General features: G+C 40.1%; 1 protein-coding gene and 1 long non-coding RNA gene across 6 annotated transcripts in view; one reads left to right on the plus strand and one right to left on the minus strand.

The window, feature by feature from the left end:
- LOC141575863 (uncharacterized) overlaps window positions 1-10385 on the minus strand; it is a 47893-nt gene extending 37508 nt beyond the window's left edge. For 3 of the 4 annotated variants that reach the window (XR_012503836.1, XR_012503837.1, XR_012503835.1), the window contains exons 1-2: window positions 10291-10385; window positions 9796-9973 (exon numbers count right to left, since the gene is read on the minus strand). This is a non-coding gene — a long non-coding RNA (uncharacterized LOC141575863). The remainder of the gene's footprint in view (window positions 1-9795; window positions 9974-10290) is intronic. The other variant, XR_012503834.1, reaches the window with a different exon arrangement.
- A 90-nt stretch (window positions 10386-10475) lies between these two features.
- SC5D (sterol-C5-desaturase) lies at window positions 10476-18247 on the plus strand. Of its 2 annotated transcripts, XM_074357039.1 has the most exons (6): window positions 10476-10614; window positions 10791-10876; window positions 13696-13913; window positions 14572-14704; window positions 16281-16381; window positions 16724-18247. In XM_074357039.1, exons 3-6 carry the CDS (start codon window positions 13704-13706, stop codon window positions 17177-17179), a joined length of 900 nt encoding a protein of 299 aa, XP_074213140.1. In that variant the 5' UTR covers window positions 10476-10614; window positions 10791-10876; window positions 13696-13703; the 3' UTR covers window positions 17180-18247. The 2 variants fall into 2 exon arrangements, with proteins under 2 accessions (XP_074213140.1, XP_074213139.1); XM_074357038.1 differs by lacking the exon at window positions 10791-10876 and having other exon boundaries at window positions 10478-10614.
- The last annotated feature ends 229 nt before the right edge of the window (window positions 18248-18476 follow it).

Here is an 18476-nt window from a genome sequence, read left to right on the forward strand (position 1 = left end):
CCCAAATATCCTATATATAAGCATACAAATGGAAACATTTGCTCCATGCAGTTCTGTACTCTGCCCACGTTCATTTAATGACGTTTTCATACAAACAGAGTGACCTAAACCTTGAATAGCTGCCTGGATATATCTCATCACCTTGCAGCATCTGAGCTCAGACAAAGAATGGGATAGCAAGGAGTCAGCCGATGCCCAGGCAGGGAAGATGCAGTTAATAACAAAGGTCTGGAGGAAAGCACCACAGCACCTGAGGGGAGGGGGGAGACCTGCCAACAAGGGGTAAATGTGACGCAGGTAAAGGAGGCTGGAGCCTCACAAATTACCTAAGGTTGATTTTTAATCATCCAACAAGTTAGAGACGAACTGAAGAATTTTACCATGCTTCTGAAAACGAATTCTTCACTAGATTAATAAAGGTTTTTTTTTTTCTATTTGTGGACATGGTTTTTGAATGGGCAATTTTTGAGGAAAAGCCTTACATCTCAGCCTACTCCAGTTGGAGCATGCCTGTATTTGAGATTCTTTAATTCACCACTAGATGGACCTATTTGATATTTTGTCTTCCAAGAAACAATGGTTTTACGTGCAGTGAGGTCTTCCTAGCAAGGATTTAGATCACTGATCTTTTTTTTTTTTTTTAATAATTGAAGTATAGTCAGTTTACAATGTTGTGTCAGTTTCTGCTGTGCAGCATAATAGTTCAGTCATACATATATTCGTTTTCACGTTCTTTTTCATTACAGGTTACTACAAGATACTGAATATAGCTCCCTGTGCTGTACAGTATAAACTTGTTGGTTATAGACCACTGATCTTAAAACAAGATTTATTTGAGTTTAAAAAAAATCATTCACACAAAAAAATGAATTAACTGTACTCAGATACTTAAACAATGTTGATAAAAACAAATGCCTATATGTTAAACCTGACTTAAGCAATAAAACACAACCCAATAAATCTTTCAAGCCCACCGTGCTCCCTCTGTGAACTTCTCCCTCTCCTTCTCATCTGCATGAAACCACCATGCTAAATGATAAATTACAGGCTACTTTAAAAAATAGTTTTAATTTTTTATTGAAGTATAGTTGATTCACAATGTTGTGTTAGTTTCTGGTGTACTAAAAAAATAGTTTTATGATATATGATGTATCCCTAAAAGATATAATGTTTAATTTTTCCAGGCCTTGAAACGTATATAAAAGAACTCATTTTATATGTATTTTCATGCTTTTCTCAGTCATCTTTCTATTTCTGAGATTTATCCATCTTAATGTGTATAGCTTTAGTGCCTTTTATAAAGTGCTCTATGCTATTGTGTCATATAAGCAGACTAAAATTCACTTATCCATTTGTCGGTAGTCTTAAGGTGAGTAGGTCCTGGGACCCAGGTCGAAGTTTACAATAACCTACATGTGTGTGAGGTAAGAAGTAAATGTACGCATGCGCTAGTAGCATGAGTCCGCATTCTGAGCAATACGCATGCGCAGGTATAATAAAAGGACAAGTGCGGACGCCGGAGAGCCTACGCATCCCGCTGGTACTGCAATGAAGTGCATTATGTCGGCTCCTCGCGCCTTTTTCCAGTTGGGCAGCTCACCTCCTCAAACCCCTCTTCAGCCTCCTTTGGCTGACACCATTTCAGTGAATTTGGACTTACTTTTTTTTGTTGTTCAACACTAGGATTTTAAGATTCTCATTTTTATTCATGCAACTAAAATATAGGTGGATCAAACATTCTTGCTGTACAATCTGTATCTAATACGAGTATCGTTCTTGGAAGTCTGACCCTTCAGCTTATTTTTTTTTTTTCTGTTGACTCTTGTTTATTTGGGGTTGTTTCTTCATGTTTTAGTTTTAGTAATTAAAAAAAAAATGTGAGTGCATGTTCCTTGGCTGGAAAGTTTCTCTAAAAATAATATTTTGCTTTTGTTTTTTCCTCCATGCTAATATACTTTTAATTAACCACAAGGAGCTCGCATCTTCTTTCACCTGAAAATCATGTCACCTATCGCTCTGTTTGGCTAACATCCTCTGTCTCTGTCTTTGGCAACGGTGAAGCACCTAGTCTTTCTTTGAAGCACAGAAATCCACGGTTTGTCACCTTCAACAATGAGTATGTTGGAAAGCCTGATGGCGACGGGCTTGCCATTGGCATCCTGCACGTGAGCGGTGTGAAGCCAGGCTGCCTCTCTCTGTGGTGGGTTCGTCACTCTGTGCTGGGTTAGCAGAACTTGATGAAATGGCTAATCGATTCGGCCACGCTCCAAATCAATTGAGAAGATGTCCATCTGGGTGGTTCCCCAATAGAGCCTCCTCATTTCACAGAACTTATACTTGGCCTCCTCAGGCACAATTTGATGAACAGCAAAGTGACCCTTGGGTCACAGATCACGGCGAAATTCTCACCACTCTGGTCAGTGTTGATGGCATCCATGAAACTGTGGGTTTTTACAGCAGTCTGCAGCCTGCCATCCATCTTAAGGAAACCACTGTGTGTAGATCTTTGCTTTCTGTCCCGTTCTGACACACTTGATTCTGTTCCTTAGTAAAATGATGAGATGAGAGGGAGCAGCTCGCTGGGCCCAGAGGACACACAAATGGTAAAAACATCCATTAGGATGTCCAGCAGCCAGTGAGCTGCTATGTCCTTCAGGACCATGAGTCATGACTCCTCTAGGCGTAGAAAGAGCTGAAATTACTGTTTTACATAAATTACACCAGGAATATTTGCTTTATTTCTGCCAGATGTCTAGGGCAACACCAATCTTGGCCTACTTTAAAATGAAATCTCAGCCTTGTGGTACTCAGACCGTGTGGGAAGGATGAACTATGCCCCCAAGACACATGCATTTAGCCTTGTGGTTCAATATTCTCAGCAAAGACCTATCTTCCTTCCTTCTTTCCTCCTTCCATCCCTCCCTCCTTCCATCCCTCCCTCCTTCCCTCCCTTTCTTCCTTCCTTCCCTCCCTTTCTTCCTTCCTTCCCTCCCTCCCTCCCTCTCTTTTCCTGCTCATCCTAGAGCAAGCCCCAGCAGACAAGCCTCCCTGTGAATGGATATGCTCTACATCCGCCCTTCCTAGAGTTCAGGCTTATGCTGGAAGCTTGGATTCTACTTCCCACCCTTCTCTGGATCCTGACTTTGCCTCCTATCCACTAGAGAACATTAAAATCCAAGTTCCAGGCCTTCCGATTTCAAGTCACAAGGTAGTGCTGCTACCCTAACAATAACAACCAACCAGATAAGCTACAAAATCATTGTTTTTTTAAATCCACCAGAGATCTGAGGGCAGAAATAAACCCAACTAAGCAAAAATGCAGAACTAAAATCTAGCAATTGAGGAGTCCTTCCTTTAAGAGTAGAGACCTACAGGTGTTTTCATCCTAGCAGAGCAGCTAAGACAGGAAAGACTCCATCCTAGTAGGGGATAAGGAGAAACCAGCCATACTTCAACGAACTTGTGAAGACTGCATGTGATCTAGCATGACGCAGCAGGATCCCAAGGAACGCCAAGCGCAGAATGAGGACGCGGCAACCTGCCAAGTATCTCCCAGAGGCCTTCACCCAGGGCTAGATAGTGTGCTGAAGGCTGGAAGGAGAGCAGAGGAGCTTAGAGAGATGCCACATAAGGTGCTGGGACCTTTCCCAAGTTAAGATAATGGCCCCGTGCTGGGTAGGAGCAAGGCAGAAAGAGGAGAAATCTGTCTGAGGCACTCTGGGCTTTTACTGAGTGCAAAGCAGTAACTGCCTGACTGAAAGCAGACAAGCAGAGCATAGAGAGATGTCCTTGGGTGTATAGAGATAGGGATGGAACTGAAGGACAAAGAAAAATTCCAAGTGACTCAAAAAGCTGGAATCCAGACTGTGAAGCAGAGAGGAATCACTCGTGGTTCATAAAGCTGGTGTCTGGGCTGTAAATCAACAAAGAAGCTTCTGATGTCTTACTGGTACTTACTGGGTGCTTCTGCAGGGCCAAGGACGCTCAGCACCCTGACAGAAGAAGGGCTGAGCAATTTTTCTGGGGAAAATATTGTTTACTCCAGCCTCTACTGTTGTTTTATACACGGCGTCCAATGTACAATTAAAACTATGAGACACACAAAGCAGCAAGAGAATGGAAGAACCCATGATCATGAAAGGAAAGGAGCAGACTGGATGATGAATCAGATATTCGAATTATGAGACACAGGGACTTTAAAATAACTATGAAAATGTGTTAAAGGATCTAGGGGAAAAGCTGGAGAACATTCACAAACATATGGGGAATGTCAGTGGGGAGATGGAAGCAATAAAAACGGATCACATGGAAGTCCTAGAAATGAAAAATATGGATCGGCAGTGAAGAATTTATTCTTTGGGATTAAGAGCAGCCTAGGCACAAAGGCAGAAAAAGACCTTAAACTTAAAGATAGTAGGAATTATATAAACTGAAACACACACACACACACAAAGACAGAAAATATAATAACATATTTGAGATCTATAGGACACATATGTAATCATATATGTATACGTAATTAGAGTAGCCGAGTAAAAGGAGAAAAAATGCAGCAGAAGAAATCGTTGAAGAGATAATGGCTGAGAATTTTCCAAAATTTTTGAAAGATGTCAATTAAACAAGCAAGATACACACACACACACACACACACACACACACACAGAGCACCTCAGCACATCAGACTCAGACTGCTGAAAAACCAAGATAATAGAGGAAATAATAAAAGTAACCATTATATATTACATACAGGGAAACAACAATAAGAATTATTGCTGACCTCTCATTAGAAACAAGGTGGGTCAGAAGATAAGGAAAAGACAACTTATAAGGGCTTGAAGAAAAAATAAAGATGACCTAGAGTTCTATATACAGCAAAATATATCCTGCAAAAAGCAAAGACAAAATATAGACATTCTCAGATCGATGAAAGTGAAGATTTCATCTCCAGAAGAGCTGCCACCGTGGGCTGAAAGGAAATGGTACCAGAAGGAAGCTCAGAGCTGAAGGAAGGAATGAAGAACATAGGGAAAGTATGCGGGTAAGTGAAAAAGACCAATTTCACACTACAAGCAGGATAAAAAGGTAATCCACAGAATGGGAGGAAATATTTGCAAATCACATATCAGCTAAGGTATTAATATCCAGAAGATACAGAGAGCCCCTAAAACTCAACAACAAAACTATAAAACCTCATTCAAAAACGGGCAAAAGACCTGAATAGAGATCCAGTGGCCAAGATAGCACAGTAGGAAAACCCTGAGCTCAACCCCTCCCACTGGCACACCAAAATTATAACTATTTACAGAGCCACTATTAATGAAAACTAGCAGAACAGATTTTCCACAACTAAAGATATAAAGAAGGAACCACAACAAAGCAAGTAGGAAGGGTAGACACACAATGTAGCCAAGACTTACAAGGAGGAGGAAGAACACTACAGTTGCAGAAGTTTTCCCCAAGGAGTGAGGGGTCCCAGTTCCATATCGAGTTCCCTAGTGTGAGCCTGAGGGTCCTTCACTGGGAAGAGGAGCCCTCAGAACATTTGGCTTTGAAGGTTTGCAGATGGAGAGCTGGAGGGCTATAAGAAACAGAGATTCCACTCTTAAAAGGCTCATGCAAAAACTCACATGCTCTGAGACATAGATCAGAGGCAGTAGGCTGTTACCAAAAAGACGCAAATAACAAGCGTTGACAAAGACGTTACATTCCCCTGTTGGTGGGAATGTAAATTGGTGCAGCCACTATCGAACACAGCATGGAGGTTCCTCAAAAAACTAAAAATAGAGCTATCATATCATCCAGCAACTCCACTTCTAGGTATTTTTTGGAAGAAAGCAAAAACACTAACTCAAAAAGATATATGCACCCCTATGTTCTCTGCAGCATTGTTTACAATAGCCTAGAAGCGACATGTCTCTTGAGAGATAAATAGATAAATATATATATTATATATATACATGTCAATTATATATATAATATTACTCAACCATATAAAAGAATGAAACCTTTCCACTTGCAACAGCACAGGTGGACCTGGAAGGTATTATGCTAAGTGCAATAAGTCAGAGGAAGCCAAAAACTGTATGATTTCACTTACATGTGTAATCTAACAAACAATACAGATGAAGAAACCAACAGATCCACAGATACAGAGAACAAACAGATGGTTGCCAGAGGGGAGTGGAGTGGGATGGATGAATGAAATAAGTGAGGAAGATTAAGAGGTACAAACTCCCAGTTGCAAAGTGAGTCACAGAGACGAAATGGACAGCAATGGGAATACAGTCAGTGATGGTACAATTACTTTGCATGGTGACAGATGAACGAGACTCGTCATGGTGATCATTTTGTAATGTATAGAAATATCAAATCACTATGTTGTGCACCTGGAACTAATGAAAGGTTGTATGTCAATTAGACTTCAATTAAAAAAATTATCCATAAAAAAGGCTTGAATAGACATTTATCCAAACAAAATATACAAATGGTCAATAAGCACATGGAAAGATGCACACCAAAACTGCAATGAGGTGCCACCTCATATCCATTAGGATGGCTGCTAACAACAACAAATCTAGAAAACAGCAAATGTTGGCAAGGATGTGGAGAAAGTGGAACCCTTGTGCATTGGTGGTAAGAATGTGCAATGATGCAGGCACTGTGGAAAACAGGATGGTAATTCCTCAAATAATTAAACATGGAATTATCATACGATCAAGCAATTGTACTTCTGGGTATACACCCAAAAGAATTGAAAGCAGGGACTTGAACAGATCTGTGTACACCCACATTCATATAAGCATTAGTTACCAGAGGAAGCATTACAAGCGTCCATCAACAAATGAATGAATAAGCAAAATGTGGTCTGCACATACAATGGGGTATTATACAGCCTTAAAAAGGAAGGAAATTCTGACACATACTTCAACATGGATGAACCTTGAGAACATTAAGCCTAAGTGCAAAAAGCCAGTCACAAAAAGACAAATACTGTATGATTCCACTTATGTGAGGTACTTAGTACTGCTGAGGTCACAGAGACAGAAGGTCACATGGTGGTGCCAGACACTGGGAGAAAGAGGGAATGGGAAGTTACTGTTTCAAAGGTGTAGAGTTTCAGTTTTTCAAGATGAAAAGGGTTTTGGAAATGGATGATGATTGCACAAAAATCAAATGTACTTAATACCACTTAACTGTACCCTTATTGTATTGCTATGCTGTAAAATTTAAACATGCCTGGATAATGTGAAGAAGATGTTTCTAAAGTTGAGACAGAAATGAATATACAATAAAATGCACATATGCTAAAAATATTTCTCTAGACTTTTGTAACCACCTGACCTACACGCAATTCAACAGGTATTTTTATTAGTACCTATCTTTACCTGGTCTTTCCAAAGCATTCTTCTTGGTTTTCACAAAAACAACAAGTCTTTTTCTTTGCAGACTCAAATTCTATCAATGTACGTAATTTACTTACGTAATTACGAGGAGTATAAGGGAAATAAATACCCTGGGAACAAACACAATGACCTTTGGTTAGCATTACAAAGCTGGTAGAAGCAGAGATGCAGGGATAAAGTGAAGGCTGCCAGCCATAAGTCTTGGTGCTTCCTGGGGATTAGCTGGAATATTAGAAAGGAGACCGCGAACGTGAGTTAAGTGGAGAGTGATTAGAAGAGCTGCTTCTACTGTGCTCACCGGTGTACTTCTCTGCGGTAAGAGACCACAGCTGTCATCTAAATTTCCAAGGGATCTTGATATACGTACTGTAAGTTAACTAAGATCTAACCATGGGGCCAGGTTGAGGAACAACACTTTGTCTTCCTATGGTCTGCTTTGGACTCTTGTGCACCCACCTTTTTTTTTTTTTTTTTTGAATACTCCTTTTCCCCTAAAAAATAAACCCATGCAAATAGATGTTTGTGAGCCAGTGGCCCCTCTAGTTTATCAACGTCCAGACTCTAAATCTCAGCTGAGAATCTTCCAAGTGAATGAGGCCCCTAACGCCACTCAGGTCAAATGTCCCACCCTCAGAGATGCTGGCTCTGACCATGCTGTCTAAGATCAGTCCTTATCACTTTTGATCCCTTTACTCTTTTGTTTTGTTTTCTTCATAGCATTTATCACGACCTGACACTGTAATATCTCTCCGACTATTTATTTATTAGTTGTTTTCTGTCTCCTCACCAGTACATAAGCTTCATGAGGGCAGGGACGTTATTTCTCTCAATCACCAATACATCTCACGTGCATAAAATAGTGTCTGGCACTTACCAGCCTTTCCATACCTATTTATTAAATGACTGAATGGTTTCTTTATATCCTTACGTCCCAATCAGAAATGCAGGCAGGGATTGTAGCTTATCTCTGAATTCCTTGGCACTGGCTGGTTGGTACAGAACTTTGCAAATAATGAATAAATAATCTATCCTGAACATTGTTTCTGAACAGAGAAAGCACATGGAAAAGCTGCATCCTAGGATGCTCCATTAACATACTTAAAAATTTTTTTAAAAGACTGTTCTCAGGGGAGGGTATAGCTCAAGTGGTAGAGTGCATGTTTAGCATGCATGAGGTCCTGGGTTCAATCCTCAGTACCTCCACTGAAAAACCAAAAAAATCTAGTTACCTCCCCCCTGCAAAAAATAATAATAATAATAACTTTTTAAAAAAAGACTGTTCTCTTGGGTTAATTTATTACTACTTGGGGTTGCCAAGAGCAGACTGCACAATTTCAAACCTTGGGAACCTTTAAGTCCCGAGAATAAAACACTGCTAATACACACTCGATGACAAAAGTCTAGCTATTCACGATATTATATTTAAAGTTTACTTACCATTTCTACGTCAGATTTCCCAATCCTTCAAGAGAAGTCTGTTATTTTTTAATATGAAATTAATTAATTCAAAGGGAATAAATATATCTGTGGACTAAACTAATCACACCAGCAAGCTTTATCCTACAGCAATCACACATTTGGAAAACCACATTTTAATTTTTTCCCAGAAATGAAGGTAAAATTCTTAATCTAAAAAAAAAAAAAATCAAAGGATGAAATAAGAGCAATAGCAAAGGAAACAAAGGTGAAGAAATGTGATTTAGAAAGCAGGAAGCCATTTCACAATGTATACAAGTATCAAGCCATTATGTTTTATACCTGAAACTAATACTATATGTTAATTTTTAAAAGAAAGAAAGTAGTTGGCAAGCCACAGATATTCAAAACAATCATATAAAAGGTTTTCATGATTGGAGTCTAACACTCCCCTACGCTGCAGCACTTCTGATGGTCCTGTAAGAAAACAGAAACGTTCTTTCTTACGGTTAGTCTTCTCTCACTTTCCAGTATTTCCTTCTGTTTATCACTCTTGAGGGAGCAAAAACGAAGGACTAGTTGGATTTCCTTCTAATGGTCAAATTCACTAGAGCACCGGTTCTCAAACTTTATCAAACATTAGCTCATTGCAGAGTTTGTTAAACCCAGCTTCTTGGGGCCTCCCCGTGTTTCTGATCTAGCAGACCTTGGGTGGCACCCCCAAATTTGTATTTCCAGGAAACTCCCAATTGGTTGGGCATTGTTGGTTAGACTTCGAGAAGCACTATATTAAGGCTTCCAAGAAGGTCTATTTACAAGTATGACCGTTGCAATTCACGTTCAGAAAAGTTTACAACTACAAAAATAAAAGCTACACACTCCCACACGAAGGCCAAAGGCTACAGACATGTCCGATGAGTCCGCATACACTTGTTTTACCTGTATTATAAAGCTTTTGTGTCATTTCAACACCTACCTAAACTGTTTCAGCCAACCAATTCCTTAGAAAAGGTCAAGTTCCAAGTTGAGAAACACGTATTAGCCAATTGTCTGCCAGATATCTGGGCCTCCTCTTGATTAAGAAAATACCTCTGGATAAACAGCAAGGTCTTAGGGCGTAGCACAGGGGACTATATTCAGTGGCTTGTGGTAACCTGTAGTGAAAAAGAATATGAAAAAGAATATACATATATATCTATATGTACATGTATAATTGAATCACTATGCTGTACACCAGAAACTAATACAACGTTGTAAACCAACTATACTTAAATTTTTTTTAAGTTAAAAAAAAATGCCTCCCACGTTCACTTCAAATTACAGAAATGTCAGAGCATCATTTTTAAGATTGTTTGCATAAATAACGTAAAGCTGCTTGGGACAGGACTCGGAACTAAACACGTCAGCGCCCGTGAAAAAACAAACCCAACGAAAACAGAAGGTGAAACTCCGCCCTCCACCGCCCGGGTACCTGGATCAGGCTCCAGGCTTCCTGCAGTCGGCGGACTGCGCCCAGGGGGCGTGACTGAGCCCAGGGGGCGTGTCCGAACGCGCGCCGCCCACGTGACCGCTGAGAGACCCGCGCAGCCAAGTCGCGCGATTTGCCGTCATATCAGCTTATGCCGCCGGCCGCTGATTGGCTGGCAGCGCGGGCCGCCCGGAGCGTGGGGGTCAGGCCACGCCTCTCCCTACCTTGCGCGCCTGCTGACAGCCCTGCTACCTGCGGGAGTCTAGTGGACGCAGCGGCCACGGCCACGGCCCCGCAGCGGCCGAGGCGGCGGCGGACCTTCTCTAGGTAGGGACGACGGGAGGGTGCGGGAAAGGAGGCGGAGTACATCTGAGCGGGACGGGAGAGGAGATGGAGAAAAGTGGGTGGGGAGACACTGGCCGGACGCACCCGGGTCGGGAAGCCGAGAGTGCGTCGGCCCCGCTTCGCCAGCCTCCCGCGGGCGTTTGTTGACTGCCTCCTAGATGAAAGGCGCTGGGCAGGCGCTGGGGCTCTGGCGGCGAAACTGGGCCTGAGGACTACGGCGCTGACCAGGAGCAGAGACGAGCAGGTAGCCGGGTGTCTTGAAAACAACCTGCGAGGCGAGAGCTGTGATCGGGCGAGTGCGGGGCGCAGGGGACGCACGCCGGCCCGGCGGGGGCGGGGAGGGGCGGGTGGGAGGCCGGTAGCGCTGGAGACCTCAGGTTAGGGGCCTCTGCCCTGCCAGGGGGAATATTTTAGGACGCTGAGGATGCTTGGACCTGAACAAAACACACACGTGTGGATGGGCGTGAAGAAAATGAAATGCTTGATGTTGGCTATCGCGAAATCTCTTCTCCAGGGGAAGTCTGTCCACTGAACAGCAGTGCTTTACTTGAGACAGACTTCCCCCTGTTCTTGGAGGATTTTTTTTTTTTTCTTTTAAGGGGCAAAGGAATTAAGCTGAAGGACTGGTCATTAATCTGTGACCTGATCATCGCAGTGCAAGCCCCTGTCATTGCAATGTAATTAGGGTAGAGGGACAACAATCCACAGTTTGAGAAGACCAGAAGGGGAGGGAAACGATCTATTGTTTTCGCTTACAAATAGGAAGAATCGTGTCTGCTAGAATCCCTGTGTAACAGCGGAGTAAATTTGGAGGTGGTGTAGGAGGTAGTTTTCAAACTGGAAAGTTTGTGGTAGCTAGATATTTAGCCAAACCTTTTAGCAGGTTATGTGTCTTTGTATCAGCATCGATTATTTTTCCTTTTTTGGTTTCTAATGATTAGCATTTAAAAAACAGTAAATCCGTGACCCTTGCTCATTTACAGAGTGCTTTTCCATTCGTTATGTGATACAATTACCATGGGATACTCAGAATTCCCCGTCTGCATGCATAAATAATATAATGTAGTAGCTAAGTGGGATCCAGGGTCGAATCAGGTATCAAGTCCCGTGGGTTATCTTACTCCTAAAGCTCTGATGAATGTGTCTCTTCTTAGCACTATTGCCTGAGGTCAGGTGGTCATCTTCTCTAGGTGAGTCTACCAGCAACCTAACTCTCTGCTTCTCATCAGTACAATCTGGAATTTTTTTTTATGAAATATGGGTTTAATTATACCTCTTTCCTGCTCAGAAATCTTGAGTGTCTCCCAGTCGTGTATGAGGGAAAGTCCAAATTCTTTAGCAGGACAGTAGATCTCTTCACAATCTAACACCAATTTCCTTTGACCAGATTCATCCTCCAACATTTTTCCCCCTCTCCTTCAGCCCATCACACTGTTCAGCACCCACAAACTACATCTCATGAGCCATGAACATAGCATGACTTTCCTTGCCTTTGCAGTTCTTATTTCTATTTGAAGTAGTGACCCCTAATCTTTTCTTTCTGGTAATGCCCTTCAAAGCCCAAATCAAAGGATTTCACTATAAAGCCTTCTCCCGTAAGCTGACATAGTTGTGTTGTCTTTTCTGATTTCATAGAATTTGCGTATATACCCGTATTACAGCACTGGTCATATCGGTGTAATTATTTGTTTCCATAGTTACCTTACCTTTAAGGTGGATTTAGACTATATCTTTTTATAATCTTTATGTTCATTACCTAGTGTATTGCTTGATATTTGTTATTTGAGTGAACTAACAGTATATGATGAAAGACATGTCAGTATCTGGCATTTGGCATTTGTTAATTAAAAATTTCTTTTCATGTCAATGTGAGAAAAAAAAAAACTTTGCAACTCATAGCACAAACAAGGCGCCAAATGCCCTAATAAGTAAAAAATTTCTGGAATTTGATTTTAAGAGACTGAAAACTCTGTGGCAATTTCCAGAATTATTTTCTATTGCTGTTTTTCAAAAGTTTCAGTTGTAGACAAGGGATGTTTTAGAACTCTGGACACATTTTCTTCTACAAACAGTGCAGTGAGGAACGAGGGAGTAGATCATAAATGATAGATTCAGTGGTTGGCTCACAAAAGCTGACCAGAAAGGTGCTGAATTATATACAGGATCATGAGCCTAGAATTGACCAAAGGTTTTCAAAAGTGCAAGCAACTGAAACAGGAGTTGGCAAACTTTGCTTTTAAAGGACTGGATGATAAATGTTCTAGGCTTTGTGAGCCATCCGGTCTCTGTTGCAGTGACTCAACCTTAACTTTGTAGTAGAGAAGCAGCCATAGACAGTATGTAAACATCTGGACATAATTGTGTTCCAACAAGGCTTCTTTATAGAAACAGGCTCCGGGTTTGGCCCATGGGCCACAGTTTGCCAGCCCCTGACTCGAGGAGAAGAATACATGTATTCTAGTTCTCAGTGCCAAGAATACATCTCCCTTTGTTCTGTCAGTGGGGAGGCTTTTTCTTCCATCCTAAGAACAGATAGTCCCTGACTTCTGTGGTTGTGGTCGCCGCATGGATACCCTTTAGAGAATTCATCTAAAGTCTCAGCGCTGAAGCAAAAATCTCTTGAAATATGAGTCCTTTTGGGAGAGGTACCACTGAAACATGCAGATAAAGGAGTAAACCATTTACCTGAGTACGTAGTGCCCTGTGTTTCACCCCTTTGCTATTTGCCATGTTGCAATAGGACATAGTAGAAAAGAAAACTAAGTTGTAATTAGATCTGGATTTAGGTCACTTACCAGCTTGACCCTAGAGAAGAAACTTTGTGGGACTCAGTTTCTCTAACCAAGCTTTAGTGTCCCCATGTAGAATATGAAGAGATTGGGCTAGCAATGATGTTTAAGACCTCTTCTGGCTCTAAAGATGGCCTTTGGGATTCTGGTAGCAGCAGGCTTGTACTGCACATGCTTATTAAAGCACGAACCTCATATATAGGTTTTCTGAAAAAGTTTTGCTTTGAGAAGTGTCACCATAGGTAAATAATTGTTATATATGTTTATCCTTTAGGGGCTAAAATGGATCTTGTACTCAGTGCTGCAGATTATTATTTTTTTACACCGTACGTATATCCAGCCACGTGGCCAGAGGATGACATCTTTCGACAAACTATTAGTCTCCTGATTGTAACAAATTTTGGTGCTTATAACCTTTATTTCTTCTTTGCAACACTGAATTATTATTTTGTCTATGATCATTCATTAATGAAACACCCACAGTTTTTAAAGGTAAGTGCTTTTCTTATCTATTTTTTAACTACTGAGACAATAAAAATAACAATGTGATGTGTTTATGAGATTTTCAGATTAAACTAATTATAATCTTTAGAGTTTCTGGATGGGTTAGATAGTTTTGGTAGGGCTAATTCCCTCTCTCCTTTAATTTAAACAAATAAATAAACCCTACTTTTTTTTTGAACTACAAACCTGATCTTGCTAGATACATAGACAAGAATTTCTTTGCTAATAGTGATGAATAAGTAAGCATATACATTTATGTAATTGTTTTAATATTTGACGAACTGAAGCATGTTTTTACTATGTACGTGTTTTTTTGACTAGACATACGACCCAAACTCAGCAGACTTAGACTTGTTAACAGTCACTTTTCTATTTCAGTTATTTGTTTTTGTCAGTCACTCCGAGGACTGAAAACAAAAATAAAGAGGGTTCAGGATGGAAGTTAACTATGAAAGAAACGATTATTCCGTAAATAGAAATTTCAACTAGAGATTTTGTGGGGAGAAAAAAAAGTTGCAGAATTTAAAATATTTGTTGCATTTGCTTGGTACAAAAGGACTTACACATCCAATCCAGAACCATTTGATGTTAGCTTTGTTTAACACTAGATTTTGTGATTTGTAAGTATCGGAAACTTCATTTTCAGAATCAGGTGTATCGAGAGATCAAGCATTCTGTCCAGTCGATGCCATGGATAAGCATTCCCACGGTTTTGCTGTTCCTGCTGGAGGTGAGAGGTTACAGCAAATTATATGATGGCATAGGAGAGTTTCCATCTGGTGAGTATACAGTAAAAATTTCAGGCACAGATTGCTTTCTCCAAACAGCCAAATCTGCCTTTCTTCTTCTTTTAAAATAATTGTAAATTGTTCAGTTGTTTTCAGTGTTCTACTCTTAAGCATTTGTGTCTTGCCACACATACATGTGCATTTCTTTAATTGCATCTATCAGTTTTAAAGTCTCTGTTGTAGATGATATTGTGCCCAGGGGAAGATTGGTGTGATCAGAGCTAGACCCTTGAATTTGTTTCCTATTATCTTTATTGAATTCAAACATCAAAAAAAAAAATCGTACATGATATTTATAGAAAATCAGAAAACACAGATTTTTAAAAATCCATTATCCTGCTGCCTAGAAACTGTAACTCTTTTGATGTGCAGCCTTCTGTTTTCCTATGCCTGTATACTTCGTTATTTATGCCACAGAGATGAAACCCTGCTATGCATGCTGGTTTGGACTCTTGATTTTTTTTTTTTTCTCTTAGCAATGTATATGCCCATATTCTCCTGTCAGTAAATAGTGACATTATACAGAATATTACTTACAGTGTCGCCTTGTATGGATAACCATAGTTTAAATGATCTGTAAGTTTTAGACCTTTAGATTATTCCTTGCTTTTCTATTATAAACAGTACTGCAGTGACTAAACAAAATTTTTGTGAAATTCTAGTATTATTTCATCAAGATACATTTCTGTATTAGAAAGAAAGAATAATAGTTAACATTTATTGCGTGTTAACATGCAGCGGCCACAGTTCTAAGCTGTTCACATGAATCAATCCATTTTACCCTATGTAAATTCTGTGACGTAGGCACTATGATTATGCGGCTTTTATACGTGAGTAAATTAAGTGTATGGAGAGTTTCAGTAACTTGCTGAGCTCACTTAACGAGTAAGTGGTGGGTCTGGAACTGGAACCCAAGTTAGCTGGCACCAGCACTCTGCTCTCTGAGTAACAGTTTAGTTATTTAACGGAAGGACCAAAAATTATACACCAGGGTGATGAATTGGCTAGGCCTTGAAAGGTGGATAGGACTATGAATAAAAATGAAAGGAGAGAGGCCATTCTGGATAGTGTGAGTAAAGGGACAGAGGTAAGACTTTCAGGATGTCTGGAGGACATGAAATGAACCAGCCTGGTCAGTACACAAACAGATAAGTTGGAAAGATCAGAAGGGATTGGGTTATGGAGTAAATGCTAGGCTTAAGGTATTTCATGGAAAATAAAATTCTAAGCAGGAGAGACAATATGTAAAGACATGTTTTATGAAGATGAATATGAAGGAAAAATAGATAACATTATTATCAAACATTTAAATAATAAAGATGCCATAGGAGTGTACTTGCTTCTGTTGTTTGAGGTGGGGAACTTGACATTTTTGTGAGAGGGCAATGAGCAGATCGCAGAGAGCCAAGGGGGATGGAGACTGTAATGTATGGAATTAACCAAAGCAGGCAGTTTACAGCGTTTGGGTCTAGGATTGCATTTTGTCATCTTAGGTGGACATGTAAAATGTAAACTGTGACCCTGGGAGCCGAGTCTTGATTCTGCTGTATCTTGTTGTCTCTCGTAGGCTGGATTCACCTCATTGTCAGTGTGCTGTCCTTCCTCTTTTTCACTGACATGATGATCTACTGGATCCACAGAGGCCTGCATCATAGACTCCTGTACAAGGTAGTCACTTGCAGGGGAACCTGTGCATCTCAGCGATGCGTAATTATAAATTCTGTCTTCATTTCCGGGAATTTCCTCTAACTTACTAAATAACCAGTAGCCATAGGTATGACTGCTACCAGGTACATTTTGTTTGTATTCTTCTTGATGGGTCTGGAGGGGCTGTGCTAAAATTTTACCACTTGGGGGTAAAGAAGGAGGGCATTTTGTAAAGTAATTTGCTAAATTAAAAGGGATTTTGTTTTAGTTAGATCATTTCAGCAACACGAGTATGAAAAGCTAAGTTGAGCGTCATGCTGGGCAAAGTGTGTGGCATTAATGTGGTGTCCTTTCCTTCCATAGCACTTACACAAACCCCATCATATCTGGAAGATTCCTACTCCTTTTGCAAGTCACGCTTTTCACCCTATGGACGGCTTCCTTCAGAGTCTCCCTTACCACATATACCCTTTTGTCTTTCCGTTACACAAGGTCGTTTATTTAGGTTTGTACATCTTTGTCAATGTCTGGACAATTTCCATTCACGATGGTGACTTTCGTGTTCCCGAAATCTTAAAGCCAATTATTAATGGCTCAGCTCATCACACAGACCACCACATGTTCTTTGACTATAACTATGGACAGTATTTCACATTGTGGGATAGAATTGGAGGCTCGTTCAAAAACCCCTCCTCCTTTGAAGGGACTGGGCCACTTACTTATGTGAAAAAGATGACAGAAGAAAAGTGCAACAGCCGTGCAGGAAATGGTTGTAAAAATGGAAAATCATTCAGTGGAGACTTTACAAAGACTGAATAGATTATTGCCCAGTTATTGAATATTTTTAATTAAGGAAAGTAATCTATGTACAAACAGCCAAGAGGCATAGCACAGAAACATTTGAAAGTCAGTGTTGTGGGCACTGCTGAGGAACGATCATAGTGGTAGATCCAGGGAACATGCTGTGAACACCAAGATTTTAAACCCCTGCTTAAAATACTGGATGCTGGTCTAAGGGACAAGTGTCTTTCTAGCCAACAGGTCTGTAATTTGTGTAGCCTCAACGATCTTTTACAAGGTAGAGGATAAGTTATTGAGAGGACTAGGTTATGTTCTTTTGCCTTAATTCATCCATATTCATTAAGTGCTAAGACTAAACACCATAACAAAGAAATACTAATAAAAAGACAATTCCTTGTTTCACAATGATTACATATTCAGAATCAGTATGGTAATGATGATATGTTGTGCTTTGTCCAAGTGGAGACCTCAGTGTGGAAAAAAATCCCAATAGAACATATTAGTGGCTGGATGACTTGATTATTAGCAGGTGTAATTAGATGATCGTCTCCCTACACAGAAAACGCTCATTCTCTGGGGGCATTGTCAAAGATTGCATTTTCCCAATGAATAACTGAATTGGAATTTTAAAAAATATTAATGCTACCACAATTTAATCCAGACTGGGGTTATTTAGAGATTTCGATGGTTATTGTTTTAAACCATTATTTAGTAAGTATAAAGTCATGTGTATGTGATTATATTTAGAAAGGGAAATTTGATGCCCAGATAATGTGTTTGACACTCTACTGGTTTTCCGATTCTGTTGATGCACTGCACTTTTGATGTTTCAAAGTTACAATCCTGTAATTTTCTGTAGAAGGAAGTGATTGCCAGATATTTAGGCCTGTCACTGAAGATCAGTTTTGAAATCTTATTTTCCCTCCTCTGTCTTCACTTTTCCCCACTTCCTCTGCAAAAAGATTTAATGGATACTTCCATAAAGAACTGTTATGTGTTGTAACATAAATATATTGGGAAAATACGGTTTGCAAAGGCATTCTATAAACTATTTATGTAAAATCAATAAAAGTTGATTATGACGGATTAACGTGTATCCATTAAAATATTATAACAGCACAGAGTATTCTTTGTACAAATTTCATGTCAGTTTGAAACCACAGAAATGCTGTGGATTGTCAGTACTTCTAGAGTATCTCCAAGTGCTTGATGTCAAAGGGAGAAAGAAGGGGGTTATCACTTTCTTTTTGTATTTCACATCTTTTATTAGAGTTGAGTGTTTTAGCAAGAGACCAGTCATAAAATTTAATGCTTG

This window comes from Camelus bactrianus, chromosome 33 (genome assembly GCF_048773025.1).
Source record: "Camelus bactrianus isolate YW-2024 breed Bactrian camel chromosome 33, ASM4877302v1, whole genome shotgun sequence".
In the NCBI taxonomy this organism is placed as follows: domain Eukaryota; kingdom Metazoa; phylum Chordata; class Mammalia; order Artiodactyla; family Camelidae; genus Camelus; species Camelus bactrianus.

Excerpts from the sequence above, each read along its gene's own strand:
- SC5D (XM_074357039.1), top strand. The coding sequence starts at position 13,704 with ATGGATCTTGTACTCAGTGCTGCAGATTATTATTTTTTTACACCGTAC. Across the intron at positions 14,705-16,280 it reads CATAGGAGAGTTTCCATCTG|GCTGGATTCACCTCATTGTC; the intron begins GTGAGTATACAG and ends TGTCTCTCGTAG. Across the intron at positions 16,382-16,723 it reads ATCATAGACTCCTGTACAAG|CACTTACACAAACCCCATCA; the intron begins GTAGTCACTTGC and ends TTCCTTCCATAG.